This window comes from Tursiops truncatus, chromosome 1 (assembly GCF_011762595.2).
Source record: "Tursiops truncatus isolate mTurTru1 chromosome 1, mTurTru1.mat.Y, whole genome shotgun sequence".
NCBI lineage: Eukaryota > Metazoa > Chordata > Mammalia > Artiodactyla > Delphinidae > Tursiops > Tursiops truncatus.
The window spans coordinates 126,592,371-126,606,115 of NC_047034.1; the positions used below are offsets into that span (position 1 = coordinate 126,592,371).

At 37.0% G+C, this 13,745-nt stretch overlaps 1 protein-coding gene across 2 annotated transcripts in view; it reads right to left on the reverse strand.

The window, feature by feature from the left end:
* Positions 1 to 2,129: 2,129 nt before the first annotated feature.
* The window catches only part of DYNLT5 (dynein light chain Tctex-type family member 5), a 30,833-nt gene continuing 19,217 nt past the window's right edge, over positions 2,130 to 13,745 (reverse strand). For both annotated transcript variants that reach the window (XM_004320467.2, XM_073788649.1), the window contains 3 exons: positions 10,088 to 10,179; positions 5,459 to 5,583; positions 2,130 to 4,394 (listed from right to left, as the gene is read on the reverse strand). In XM_004320467.2, the coding sequence (XP_004320515.1) occupies positions 4,191 to 4,394; positions 5,459 to 5,583; positions 10,088 to 10,179 (421 nt within the window). In that variant the 3' untranslated portion in view covers positions 2,130 to 4,190. The remainder of the gene's footprint in view (positions 4,395 to 5,458; positions 5,584 to 10,087; positions 10,180 to 13,745) is intronic.

Below are 13,745 nucleotides of genomic sequence, written 5' to 3' on the forward strand. Positions count from 1 at the left end.
ATTTCAGGAGCAAAAAGCACAGTAAATTATCAATACTATTTAATATTGAGTTTTCTTAATTCATTTTTTGATAATATCTAGAAAGATAGGTCAAGTCATGGTCCCAAAAGGAAAGTGTTCACTCTCTAAAATGGCTAGATTTAAAAGTTCTGATTTCTCAACTGTTGTTTTGTAAACCCATCCACGTACTGGATAATTTCCAAGAGTTTCTAAAAAATCAATGAACTGAGATAGCTCAATTTCCCGACACGTAATCTGTAAGGGCCTTTTATTATGTGTTTTCTTTAAGGTTGTTTTACTAAGGATGACATCAGACGACAGCATTGACCCTTCTATTTAAGGTGCTGATGGATTTAGGACTGAACCTTTATATTTCTTGTGGTGTCTGACAACAGAAGCCCATCATATAGAATTTTGTTTTTAATGAAGGAAAAAAAGAAGGTATCATTTAATTTTGATTTTGGGAAAAATTTCTCTTGATTTTGGTGAAGGTTTCCTGCTGACATACCTAGAGTTAACTGAATTTTCAGTAATTTGCTACTAGTACTGACTATACTTGCTGAAGCTGCTGCTAATGAATATTTTATAAAGCAGGAGGAAGATATTAGGTCTCAGTATGGATGCCTGCCAAGTCTAAATTTCTCACCTTGATGTTGTAACTCAGCTCCAGTCCCACTTTTTCAGCTGCCTGAGGCAATCTCCAACTGAATGTCCCATTATTAACTTAAATTCAACAAGTGCAAAATCAAGCTTAGTATTTTAGTCTTCAAATTCTTCCTGCTGACTTTATTTTTGCTAGGAGGACCATTGATCTGGTTACTCGGACTCAGACTTTCAACTGCAATCATAGGAGCTGCAATCATAGGGCTTCCTTTTAGGCATGGTGCTGTGAAGAGCTTAGCTAACATATGGATTTAATTCTCACTAAAACCCTGTGAGGTAGGTACCAGAACTATCATTACTGTACTTTAAGATGGGGAAGCTGCAGCATAGTGGGGTTGTTGATTTATTTAAGATCACTTAACTAGTGACTGGGATGGAAGGACTCAGACCTGAGGCTGCAAACATCAGAGCTTGAAACTTTCAACCACCTTTTCACTTTGCCTTAATTACCTCTGACTCCTTCCTCTTTGCCTGATTATGTAGACTTTGTCCCTAAAATGTTCATACAACTGTCTTCTCCTTTCCATTTCAATGGCACCGCTGAGTTCAGCCCCTCATTACCTGTCACTTCTCCTAAGTGGTCTTCCTGCTCTTTACTGATGCATTCATCTTCTTAAAGAGTCAGTTCATGTATACAATCAGCCTAATGAAAAGCCTTTGATGGCTACCCATGGTCTGAGTGTCATTTTCATACTCAGACATTCAGGTTACCAATCTTAGTTCCGACCACTTATCTTCATTCATGAACACTGTGTTTTATCCAGTCTAGACTTCTTCCTGTATTCTGAACTTCTGTGTCTGTTGAAATTCTACTTGTCACCTTCATAGTATAGATAAGTGCTTCGTCCTTCATGAAGCCTTCCCTGATTCCCTTAATTATATAAAGATATTCTGGACTTTTCTTATGAAAACATATTCTAGCCTGTACCATGGTCACTTGTATATTTATCACCCCTATAGGATCCTAGGTCTTCTAGGGTTGAACTCTGTGTCCTATTACCTTTTTGGTTGGTAATTATGTAGCATAGTACTATCAATGCTTGCGATTCTTTCTTGAAAAGTTAAGATGTATTACATTTTATTCTTAGGTGTTGTCAGGATATGTGGTCCACATACTCAAGATGTTTTCGATCTAGTAAGGGAAACAAAGCTGTTATTTAAAACTCAGCTAGAGAAGAATCAGGGGCTCAGCCATGAGAGTGATGAAAGAAGAGAGAGGATGGGAGGGGAGAAATGAATGGAGAAAGATTTAGAGAAAAGATGACACCTGAGTTTAATGCTGAAAATTGAAGGAAGCTGCTCTAAGTGGAAGGAGGGTGTTCTGAGCTAGGCACAAGCATGAGTCAAGGCTGTGAGGTAGGGACGGCACTTTGGGAACATCTATTGAGAAGAAAAAACACCAGGAGAGTTCAGTGGGTTTCAAAGTAAAACAATTCCCTCAAAGTTAGTGTCATTTCTTTTTTTAAAAAATGTTTATTTTAAAATTGAGATATAATTGACAGAACATTGTATAATTTTAAGGTATACAGCATGTTAATTTGATACATTTATTGGTTGGAATAGGTGTTAGCTAATATATCTATCAAAATTTCCCATCACAAAGCTTTTTTTAAATAATCGGCATTCCTCCAAGTTAGTACTACAATTAGTAACTAATTGTAGTAATTAGTTACAATATATTTTTATGCTGTTATATAATTGCTAGAATTCATCATTGACTACCTGAATTACAGTACACAGCAATATGCTGGCAAACCGCTTCCTTTTTCTGATTTTTAACTGCCATCGTATTGTAAGGTTTTGAATCCTTATACAGCCTAAGACAGATGGTAAGAAACTATCTCATGGTTGAGATTTTATAACTCTAAAAAATAAGGACATTTTTATAATGGACTTTCTACATACTAAAAAAATTTCCTTCATACTGATTTATTCATGCAAAATTGCTATATGATTTCCCCTGCTATTGTTCTAAGAGGAGAGATGTTCATAAATGTATAGTGAATATATAAAACTCATTTATGTACTGTACTTATGATCTAATCCAGATTCAACACTGGCTATGAAGATCGACAAATCTTGGTTGTGATAAATTATTACACAGACATATTCCCACTAAGGCACTAACAAAAAAAACAATGAAAATTGACTAATTCATTTTGAAACGCTACCTTAAAAGCCAGAACAAAGAGAAGAAAAGGGATTTAAAAAGTATACTTAAAAAAAAAATACACGTCATCTTGAGGGAAAAATAAGACATCAGTACATGATTATAAAGCACTATTTTCCCATTTGTTAAATTCGTTTTGATATGAATTACACATCATTTTTTCCTTAGGACTATAGAGTTGCTAATTTTCTCCATATGTGTACACTTCATCTTTGACCTTTAACAAATGTCCTCTAGGCAGACCACTTACCATCCAAGAACAATGTCACAGCACCATTTTACATGCACACAAAGGGCTGAAGGCTCCATAAAAATAAATGATCCATGTTATAAGCTACATTAACCCACAGAATAATAAGCTATTGCAGCCCTGTAAATTTTAGTGCCATCCATTCAAAACCACACTGGGTCACTTTAGTATTAAATTCATAGGAACAAAATAGTAAATATATGTTTTATCTGTTAAGCTGCCAGCTATATATTTTGTGTAAAAGTCTGTTAGCCTAGGAAACCTATTGAAAGGTGTATCAGGCAGTGTATATTTAAAAGCAGTGTCTCTTTCCAATACACGATTTTATGTTAAAGATACACTTACTATTAAGCATCATGTATATTTAATATCACAACCTCTACTTCAGTGCCCTAAAAAGCCTATTTTTATTTTGTTGCTTCCATTATTGAAGAGCTAATATTTGGTTCTCCCACAATTTTGTAAAGTGCAGGCAACCCACAAGAGCTTCTAGTTTTAGCTAGCAGTCCTGTGGGACTACGATAATTGTTATGAAATCATTAATTCTACATTAGCAGTTTCAACTGTCAGGTACATATAACAATAATTGCAGTTAATGAATGCCGCTTAACTTATTAAATACAAAATGAAAACCAGTATTCTTTTATACACAGCACTGAGACAGAGTACCATTGATCATTTGTGTATACCACATTGAATATGCTACCATCATTTATTGGGCAGAGTATATAGCCATATTTTTTAAGACTTCTCTTCATTAAAAAAATAATGCAGGGAATTCTAACTCTCTAATTAAAGTGTAATTAAAATAATTAGTACCCAAGGCAATATTTAATAAGAATCTATGTCTATGAAAAAACAATCCAGCAGAACCAAGACTTAGTTCCTTCTTTGGATAAAAAAGATTCTTTCTTGTGCCACCTTCTCTCCCCCAAAGAGTAAGTATACTCTTTCATACTTACAAGAGTATGAAAAAGTCCCCAAACTTCCAATTGTTTGAAATATTAGTGTTGTGTCTTTCTCAAACGTCTGGGCAATGAAACTTGTGTACAAAGATACAGCCTATTTCTTGATTTAAAAAGTATGAACTAGATTTCTTGTTTTCAGTCACTCAAAGTAAACTGTGTAGACATTTGCAAGAGCAAACAGAGAAGAATTTCTGAAAATGTAAGATGCAAAGGTATCATTTTTAGGATCCCAGAGGCATCTGCTTCCAATCAGTATGCTCTGGCCAGTCAGTTGTCCAATGTGAACCATCACAATTAGCTTATATCGTGGAATCATCAAGTCCTTGATCTGGGCTTTAATAATCTAGAAATTAAAAGCAAAAAAAAACATCCTCACTTAGTCACATTGAAATGTAAGAGTCTTAATTTTCCTCATAAATATAGTGGATTTAACTGAAGACAACAGCATGATACATTTTGGATCCTTTTTTTTTTTTTTTTCGTGGTACGCGGGCCTCTCACTGTTGTGGCCTCTCCCCTTGCGGAGCACAGGCTCCAGACGCGCAGGCTCAGCGGCCATGGCTCACGGGCCCAGCCGCTCCACGGCATGTGGGATCTTCCCAGACCGGGGCACAAACCCATGTCCCCTGCATCGGCAGGCGGACACTCAACCACTGCGCCACCAGGGAAGCCCTTGGATCCTTTTAACTGTTGTAGAATGGTAGCTATAATTTCCTTCAAGCACTGGCCTCACAAGACAGGACATTTAGGGACAAAATGATAGCCCAAGCAAGAAATCTACGTTTTCTAAGGCACATGGAAAAATGATAATCCAGAGAATAGAGTTTAATGGATTTATTACATTCTTTGAAAATCTATGTTGAGATGGCTTCCCTTCAAAGAATGTTGGCATTTGAGTTATACCCTCTTGTTCATGTCTAATTAAGGGACCATACAGCTGGAGTCTCCTGTAATATGACTAATCGTGAATGCTTATTAGAGAGTTTGTAATGAAAAAGAAAGTAGAGAAAACCTGATGGAGTGCCAGCATTTTACTTGATAAAAATAGAAAGGTATTTAAAGGCCACAATGTTTGCATTTGATGGCATACAAAGAAGGTGACTTGGGGAAGAAAAAATGATTATTAAAGTGTATTTTCTACAATAAAATTTTTTTAATAAATGGGGCAGTTTTATATATTTCTTAAACAGAATACATGCAAGGGATGCACATAATAATTGTATTAGACAAAGGCTTTTTACACACACACAGACACACATAGAATATGACCTAATAAATACTTTTATAAAATAAAAATAAGCAGTTTTACTGCTACTGCAAATTAATTGCCTTCATCAAAAAGTAGGGGGTTGTGCTTTCAACAAATATTCTCATCATAGTTAACACTTTGGGAAATCATACGCATACCTCAGAAATCGTTTTAGTCATCTGTCTACAGAGCTCTGGTTCATATTTTTCTTCTTGTAGGTAGTTAGTTAACACATCTTTCAGAATATGATTGACAATGACAACAGGAAAATGTTTGGTAGGACCTGAAAATACAGATGGAATTTCTTTCAAAGAAGTAATTTCAAATCATATCCATCCACCCCATAGCTTTATTGAAAGAGGGGTCTGAGAAGGGAACTAGATCCCAGAAGAGCCATGTGGAGAGGGCTCCCTTAAGAGTAGCTTATGTCCTTCTGTTGATAGATGCAAACAGCCCAAGATGAGCCCAAAGGCAAGGGTTCACACTCTCTCTTCCTGCTGAAGTTTCCCTACGGCTGAACTTAACCAGAAGGTGACAGCCCGTGCCTAGAGTTGAGTTAGGTCAGCCTCCTGGGGCTCAGTTAATAGTATTTTTATTTTGATGATTACACATGAATTGTTCAATTAAATTTAAATCAGCCTGGGGAATGAATGTGGACAAGTAAAACAGAGACATCTGCTACGAGTATGAAAATTAACCCCGGTATTGAGTCAGCAGGAATCTCTGTTCTACAGGAGAACGACAAGCAGTTATAAACCTATGAAGGGTTGGTCCTGGTTGCTCTTGCTTCATAGGGTCAGAGCTAGGGCACCAGCCCCAGTAGGCAAGCCCCCAGACACCTACTGTGTCACCATCCTGTGGATGTTTTAGAAGATTTCCACTTGCATACGCTAGTGAACTGAGGCTAAATTTGAGAGTGGTTCCTCCCTTCCTACTTAAGAAATTAAAAAATGATACTAACAGCTTGGACTAAATTAAATAGACTATGTCCTTTAGATTGGTACCTCTCTTTTTCACTCCCTCCTACCAAGCTCTCGTATGGCATTTACCTTAACTTGACCTGTATCATTCACACGGAACTTAATTCGGCCAGGTATTATAGCGACCGTAGGCATTGTTCCCTTCAGAAAATAGTAAATTCCTTCAGTGCATATGTTTGTCCACCTACGCTTAGTACTCCTCCCTGTGATTTGGGAACAGCATCTCCCAAATGGAAGGAACTGGTCCTCTTCCCACTCTAACCATGTGGTTCTTTAGGTTCTACCATCATTTTCTTTGAGCCCAAGTCCAGATCATGGTTGATTGGCCCTTGATGGACTTGCCCCAAGCCAGGTCAATTAGAGTCCTTTCTTGGAATTTTTATTTTAAATTGGAGCTAGGAAAAGAAAAAAAAGTCAGTCCCTTTTTGGTGTTAAAAGTTATGACACGTGACTCTCAGGAACTGCTGGAGGCTGTTTCTCATAGTGGGAAGGCAGCCACGCCACGGTGAGAGAGGGAGCCTCACACAGTTTAGGGCTGGAAAGATGGAATCCTGGGGGCACCTGAGTCTCAGTTTCTAGTAGCTCCCACTGTCCAGCTGCACCAATGCCCTTTCTGCACTTTGCTCAGGTTTGTCTTTTTAATCTCATTAACAAGATTCTATTCTGAAAAGAATTTTAAATATGGTAGTAAACTTTTCTTTTCTCACTTCTTTGTGACCTTGGCCCTATACAGCCAGAATTATCTATTGCCTTACTCAGGCTGGGATGCTGAGAGGCAAAGAGAGAGAGTCAATATTCAGCAGTTGACTTCCAAAATAAGCTCCTGAAGCTTTCAGAATCAACTAATGTGAATGCTTTTTTTCATTTCTTTTTCTTTAGAGCAAATGTTTTTCTTTAGGAGGAAAAAATGTCTTTAGAAGTCAAAAAGCAAAGATCTGAAGAAGTATCAGGATGGAAAAAAAAAAAGAAAGAGAAACTTGTCCATAAAAATAGATTTAAGAGAGAATAGATAAAAATTTGGTTATTTACTATATCTGTGTCTTAGCTTCCCAAAAAGGAATAGTGATAAGAATGATCACATATTGTTTTTTGTTGGGATTAAAGTGAGACGAAGTATTTAAAATGCTCAGAACAGTGCCTGCCACACAAAAAAGCCACTCATTAGAGCTTTGTTATTAAGAGTGTTGTAGCTGTTATTGTTGCTACCTTATTCTGAGCAGAGAGACAGGGATTGCTCTTGCTGAGAAGGCAGCAAGATGGGCAACAGTGTAAAGGAGGGATGTAGTGAGGCCTCCACAGGCGGGAAGGACCCTGTAGGGTGGAGCAAAGTCAGCACTGAGAGACTGGCAGACTCTGTCCAACAAAGCCTCTGGTGACAGGGCCTGCTCATCTCACGAGAGTTGAGTTCAAACGATGTCTCTCTCTCTGTCTTTAGATTCTATTTTTCAATAATTGGCTTCAGGTGGACTGTCTCGATGTGCCAGCAGAGATGGCCCCCTATAGCCCTTGTGTGACGTGGTGCTCACAGTGTTTTTAAAAAATCAGGTACCTCTATAGTCATTGCTCCAGAAAAAGTCCTGTGGAGAACTCATTCCATACTTAATAGGAAATTATGTTGGATGTCATAGAAGGCTTTTCTTCTTAGTGATCTAAGGTGAAGACCTAGAGTCAGTCAGTTTGAGAAGCAATAACATATTGAATGGGGAAGCAATTTAAATACAATAGTTCATTTAGTTCTCACAGTATCCCTAGATGTGTGGACTATTATCCCTACTTGCAGATGAAGAAACTGAGATTCAAGGATGCTGAATCCCTTGCTCAAACATCATTTATTTAGGAATAGGCAAAATGAGTGTTCAGATTCATATACATTGGACCCTACAGCTCGTATTTTCTTCTGTACTCATGTTTCAGTAATTAATTAATGGGAAGAGGTAAGTGGCTTTTATTATAAGAAATATGTTTTCATTCTTCCATTCCCCCTTTTTAAAAATTACGATTTATCTCATTCTTGGTGGCTGTAATTACTTAGATAAAGGGAGGACAAACATGCTAAACATTTAAGATGTGTTTACATGATGCATGTGAAAAAGTAAACACAGTGATAGTGGTGATTGAGTTTTTCCTCACTCTTCTGGTCAGTATTCATTGTACAGATAGGAGAAAATCTTTGCCAAAGGCCCACAGACTACCTTCTTTCAGATGCAAAATAAACCCAGAAACAAGTGGAAGTGGAAATACATTTTTGATTATTAACAAAATAGCTAGTTAGATGCTTTAAAAATGGATTGTCATGTATAAAAGACTTTAATCACAAAAGAATAATTCACATGACTTTCTGAAAGAAAATATGGAAAATACTTTATACTAAGCTATTTCTAAAATTCCTTTTCTAACTTGCTTCAACACTCAGTACTTCTAAAACTGATTAGACAGTTTAGTTTATTTGGAGAAATGTTATTAAAATAGATTGTTTTGAAGAAGAAACACAGGGCTTCATATTTCAAATGCTTTATCTTGTGAAAATCAGATTCAAAGCCTTCTAGCATGCAGAGCCCAGAGTCATAGGCACCGAATGGCAAAGCTCTTTTAGTTACAGGAAGACCTGACCCAAACTTACGTTGCCTAACTGAAAAGTCTAAGAGTACACAGCTGGATGTAGGACGTGGTCTCAGGCTTCATGTGAGGGCAAGATGGCCAAAGCTGCCATAAGCCCTTATTCTTTCCAGTTTCAGGATATGAACTGCTTCTTCAACAGCCCAAACAACATTTTCTGAATTGAACCTCAAACGCTTTGATGGCCTTGACCAAATCCCCAAATCAGTCACCGTTACATCTCTGAAGCCAGTGTCAGCTTCAGGAGGATGCTATGGACCAAAAGTGATAACGATGGCAGTGGTTGGGCTCCCCCAAAGGAAACTGGGTCAGGCTACCAGAAGGAGTATAAATGTATCTTGGTTGGCAGGAATATTAGTTGTCTACCATAGGCACTGTGAAAATACCAGTAGACAGGCTAATTATGGAGCCTTATACTCCATGTCGTCTTGGGGATTACTGTAGAAAACTGGCTAGAAGGCCTAATGGGATGTGCTGATGGTCTATAATTCTCCTGAGGTTAACTGACCACAGATGAAACCACTCTGGCCCATGGAGTCTTCCTTTGGTCACTGGTAAGTCTCTGCGGAATTTCTATACAGCAGTAATTATATATGGATTCAGATAATAGTGAGAAGGTACTCATTTAGAGAAAGTAAGTAGTTCTATGAAGAAATGTGAATGGGGAATGATAGTCACTGTGGACTCCACCTGGAGTATAGGGGCAGGTGCAAAGATTTTTGTTTTCAAAGACCCAAAACCTCTGCGGGAAAAGATAAACATCTCTGTCAACAGGGGACCAGGAATCATTTGCCTTTGTCTTAAGGCTTTTTTCTCCACCCATCAGCAACCTTGGTTGGTTTTGTTTGATAAAACTATAATGCATATCTCTTTCATTTAACTCAAGTAGATATAAAAAACTCCACAAGAAATACCCAGTGAACTCCTTAATTCAGTAATACAACTACACCTCAGTGCCGCCTAGTGACTTGCTTGGTATTTAGAAAATACTGATAAAGAAAAGTAGGCAATGGACACTGGTCCCACTTTGCAGAGGAAGAAATTAAAGCAATACCAAATCACCCAATTAATTAAGATCCCTTATATTGTGCTAGCATTGAAGACAATGCCAGGTTATCAGATATTATTTTAAGTAAATATCACCCATAAAATTAGAAGTCTTAAATAGGATGGAGTGATAAAATAACACACCCAGTTGGTAGGTGTTTTCCATCTGAACTGCGAGGTGAGAGGCATCTTCATGTTGGCTAGGTTCATCCATATAAGACACTGTACTCAGAGAGCTAAAAGCAAGGCGAAAACAAATTTCAACAGTTACTATAACAATAATAGCAAAACACCATGTTGCTCTTAGCAAAGATGTGACAGAAGTTTTATGTTTTCTCTAAAAATATTTCAAGCAAGTCCCCTGTAAATATCCTGGTAATACATTTAAAGTCTAAAACATTTTAGAGATGGAAATATTACCAGTGTAGAGAAGTCACTTGGAGCAGGTCTCAATATAGTGGTTGAAGCCCAGTGCAGTGCCTGGGGCATTTGATTATCACGAAAGTATTCATATGTTGTTCCATCTGTGGGCTAATGGAGTATGTACAGTCAGCCCTTCGCATCCAGGGATTCACCCAGTCACGTATTTCAGTTGGTTAAATCCGCGGATGTGGAACCCATGGGTATGGAGGACCAACTGTACTGCGCCATTTTATATAAGGGACTTGAGCATCCACTGCTTTTGGTGTCCATGGGGGGCTCCTGGAACCAATGCTCAGCAGATACCGAGGGCCGACTGTACACGTTTCAAAAGCTATTGTCAATTGCATCTCTACTGCAGGTGCAAAAGTCTCTCCTCAAAGTGGACAGAACTCACAAAAGGGACTGGGGATTACGCGAGGAAGCTTAAAATGTTGGGCAACAAGCTCTTTACATACATGGGGGATTATAAGGAGTTTACTATTAAATGTACCTCACAAAATCCCTTTAGTAGAAAAAAGAAAATGAGAAACTCATCTACATGATGAGAGAAACCGCAATTCACCCAAACTGTAGTAATCAATAAGCATCAATCACCCTTTTCAACATTAAGAAAGGGTTTTGGCTTGGTTACCAAGGCAATATAAGCTTATCCAGGTGCTGAACAGGAGACTCAAATGAAGAGTAACCCCTAAAGTCCCTCCAGCACTACTTAATCAGAGAAAATTCAGCTGTCACTAATGGCAGTCTCAGATCTCTACCCCAGTTCTCTCCACCTGTGAAACGGAGGTTAAGACAGATATCATTTCAAAGAAGAGATGATATAACAGTGTGTGTGTGCGTGTGTGCGTGTGTGTGTGTGTTTTCAGAGTGATTACTTTTATAAGCAGGCTAAGTTTTTGCTTTAATTAAATGAGAATGAGATATTTGTTCTTAATCTTTGGGGACTTTTTTTTCTCTCTGCAAGGAGTTTTAAATACTTAGTTCTGAGCTGTTGGGAGTTAGTGAGCTTCCTGCAAATTGCTATTTTAAGAAAATCACGGATATTATATTTTAAAAATCATTTAATACAATTTAAACAATAAATTAAGGTTTACCCACCCAGCCCAAGAAAGTGATGTAAGACATGACGGCTGCTTTTCCACAATGGATTTCCGGATTAGTGAGTTAGTCTCCATTCTTATAACACCTGCTTTCCTCAATTTTCTGCTGCCCTTTGAAGTAGCAACCAACCTATTTAGCCACGTTGGCTGCAGGTGTTGTGAGCAGCGCCAAAGATGGTAGCTTCTGCTTAGAAAAACCAATGTTGCATAAGCCCCTTGATTTTAAGATAAGCCAGGCTGCCCCAATATTGTATATGCTACTTTTTTTCTGCAAAATATTTTCCATCAATTGTCTCATTTTATCTTTAAAATACCCCCTTTAAGGAAGTAAAAGAGTCATTATTCTGCCCATTTCAGCGATAAAGGGAACTGACAAAGTGCTTAACTGCATACACATACGAAAGGCAGACTTAGATTTCAAATACTCTATTTACCTCTGTAACGAAGTTTCATATATGATCATATCTGATAGAATGGAAATAGGGGCAATGACTACCTGAAATAATTAATTGCTGCAATTAAAAGTTACTTGCACAAACATAAGAAGATGTTAATAAAACCCTATTTCTTTTCTTCTAAATGCCATATTAAAAACTCATAGAAGGAGAAGTAGAGTTTGTATAAAACTCAAATTAGCAGAGTTAGAAGTCTAACACAAAAAAGCAAGTAATGATTTTTTGCTTTGGATACTATTGCTTTGTTATTGCCATGTTACTAAAAAAAATGATATCCAGTGCAGTTTGTAATATTATCAGTATGATATTGGTAACTGTCATAAGGGCAGCTTCAAAACCCTATTGGATGAAGATTGCTGTGCAAATAGAAAGTTTTTTAGACTGACTTTTTTTTTTTAAATACTGAAGGTGATTTCGTACAGTGCCTTTTTATTTCTACAGCAATCTGTAAACCGTGTATGCTCATTGTAAAAATTTTGAAGTGTACAGGAAAGTATAAAGAACAAAGTAAAGTTACACAAAAAAGTACTAACCTCAGTGATTATCTAACCACTCTTAATGTTAAAAAAACTTTTCAGACATGATTTTACATATGGGATCTATTATAGACGCTGTTTTTTTTTCACTCAGAAATATATAGCAGATAACTATGTCAATAAATAGTAATCTGCATCCATGTTTTAAATATCAAGACAGTATTTAATTTATGAACATACTGCATTTTAGTTAAACAGGCCATTTAGGTTGTTTTCAATATTCCATCATTATAAAGAAAACTATAATGACCATTGTGGCAGGGACTCATTTGCTTTACAATGTTGTTCTCTTCTTCCTTGGTAGCAGTACCAGAAGTTTGTGGGAATATTTCTCTCCAACTTGAAGACAAATGCTTGGACTCTTTAGTGCTACTGGGGCCATGTGGCTTATGAGCCAATAACATGTAAGTGGAAGTTATGGGTGAAAATTCTGAGAGAATTAATTCAACCAACTAAGTCAACCAGCAGGGGCCTGCTCATGACTGGACCATGGATATGATGGCAAGAGCTCAGCAGCTATCTTGGATCTTGAGATGACGTTATGGATTGTAGATCAGAAGCTAGAAGACTAGTCCTTCTAGACTTCTTTTATGTAAGAGAAAATATATTTCTATTTTGTTTAAGCCACTGGTTTTATTTTTTATAAAAAGATTTTTATAAGAAGCATTAGATATAACTGATACAAATTTTAACTGATACAGAGTTTGGAAGTGGGATGCTGCAAGTAATAGAGCACAAAACTTGGAGTTAATTTTGTGGAAGAGACAGGGCTTTGGGGAGTGAGATTTCAGATATTTCAGATATATTAACCTGGCTTCCCTTATCATGCAGAAGGAAAATATTTGGTTAGTCTATTGATTTCTGTGCTTTGGAAATCTGACCATGTATCAACCAAGACTATAATTTCATGTAAGTTATAGAAAAATTTTACTTTTTTAAAAACCCTATTTATGGTATTTTTTGAAACTGATATCTGATAGTTCCTATATTAGAATGAGATGCCTCGGAAGAAGGGAGAGAGAAAAGAGAATAAGTTGAACAGAAAAAATACAATATATATTGCATGAAAAAAGACAAAAAGAAGACATAAAATATTATAAATGCTTGCAATTACCAATGTCAGTTCAGAATACGGACTTAGAAAAACATGTACATATTTTCTATTGATAAACAGCTTTATTCAAGCCCTTTGAAATTTTTAAAGATAAAAATGTGAGATGCTTCAAAGAACAAATTTATAATTTTAATTACCAATGCTGTATTCACAGCACAACAAATTTATTGGGTA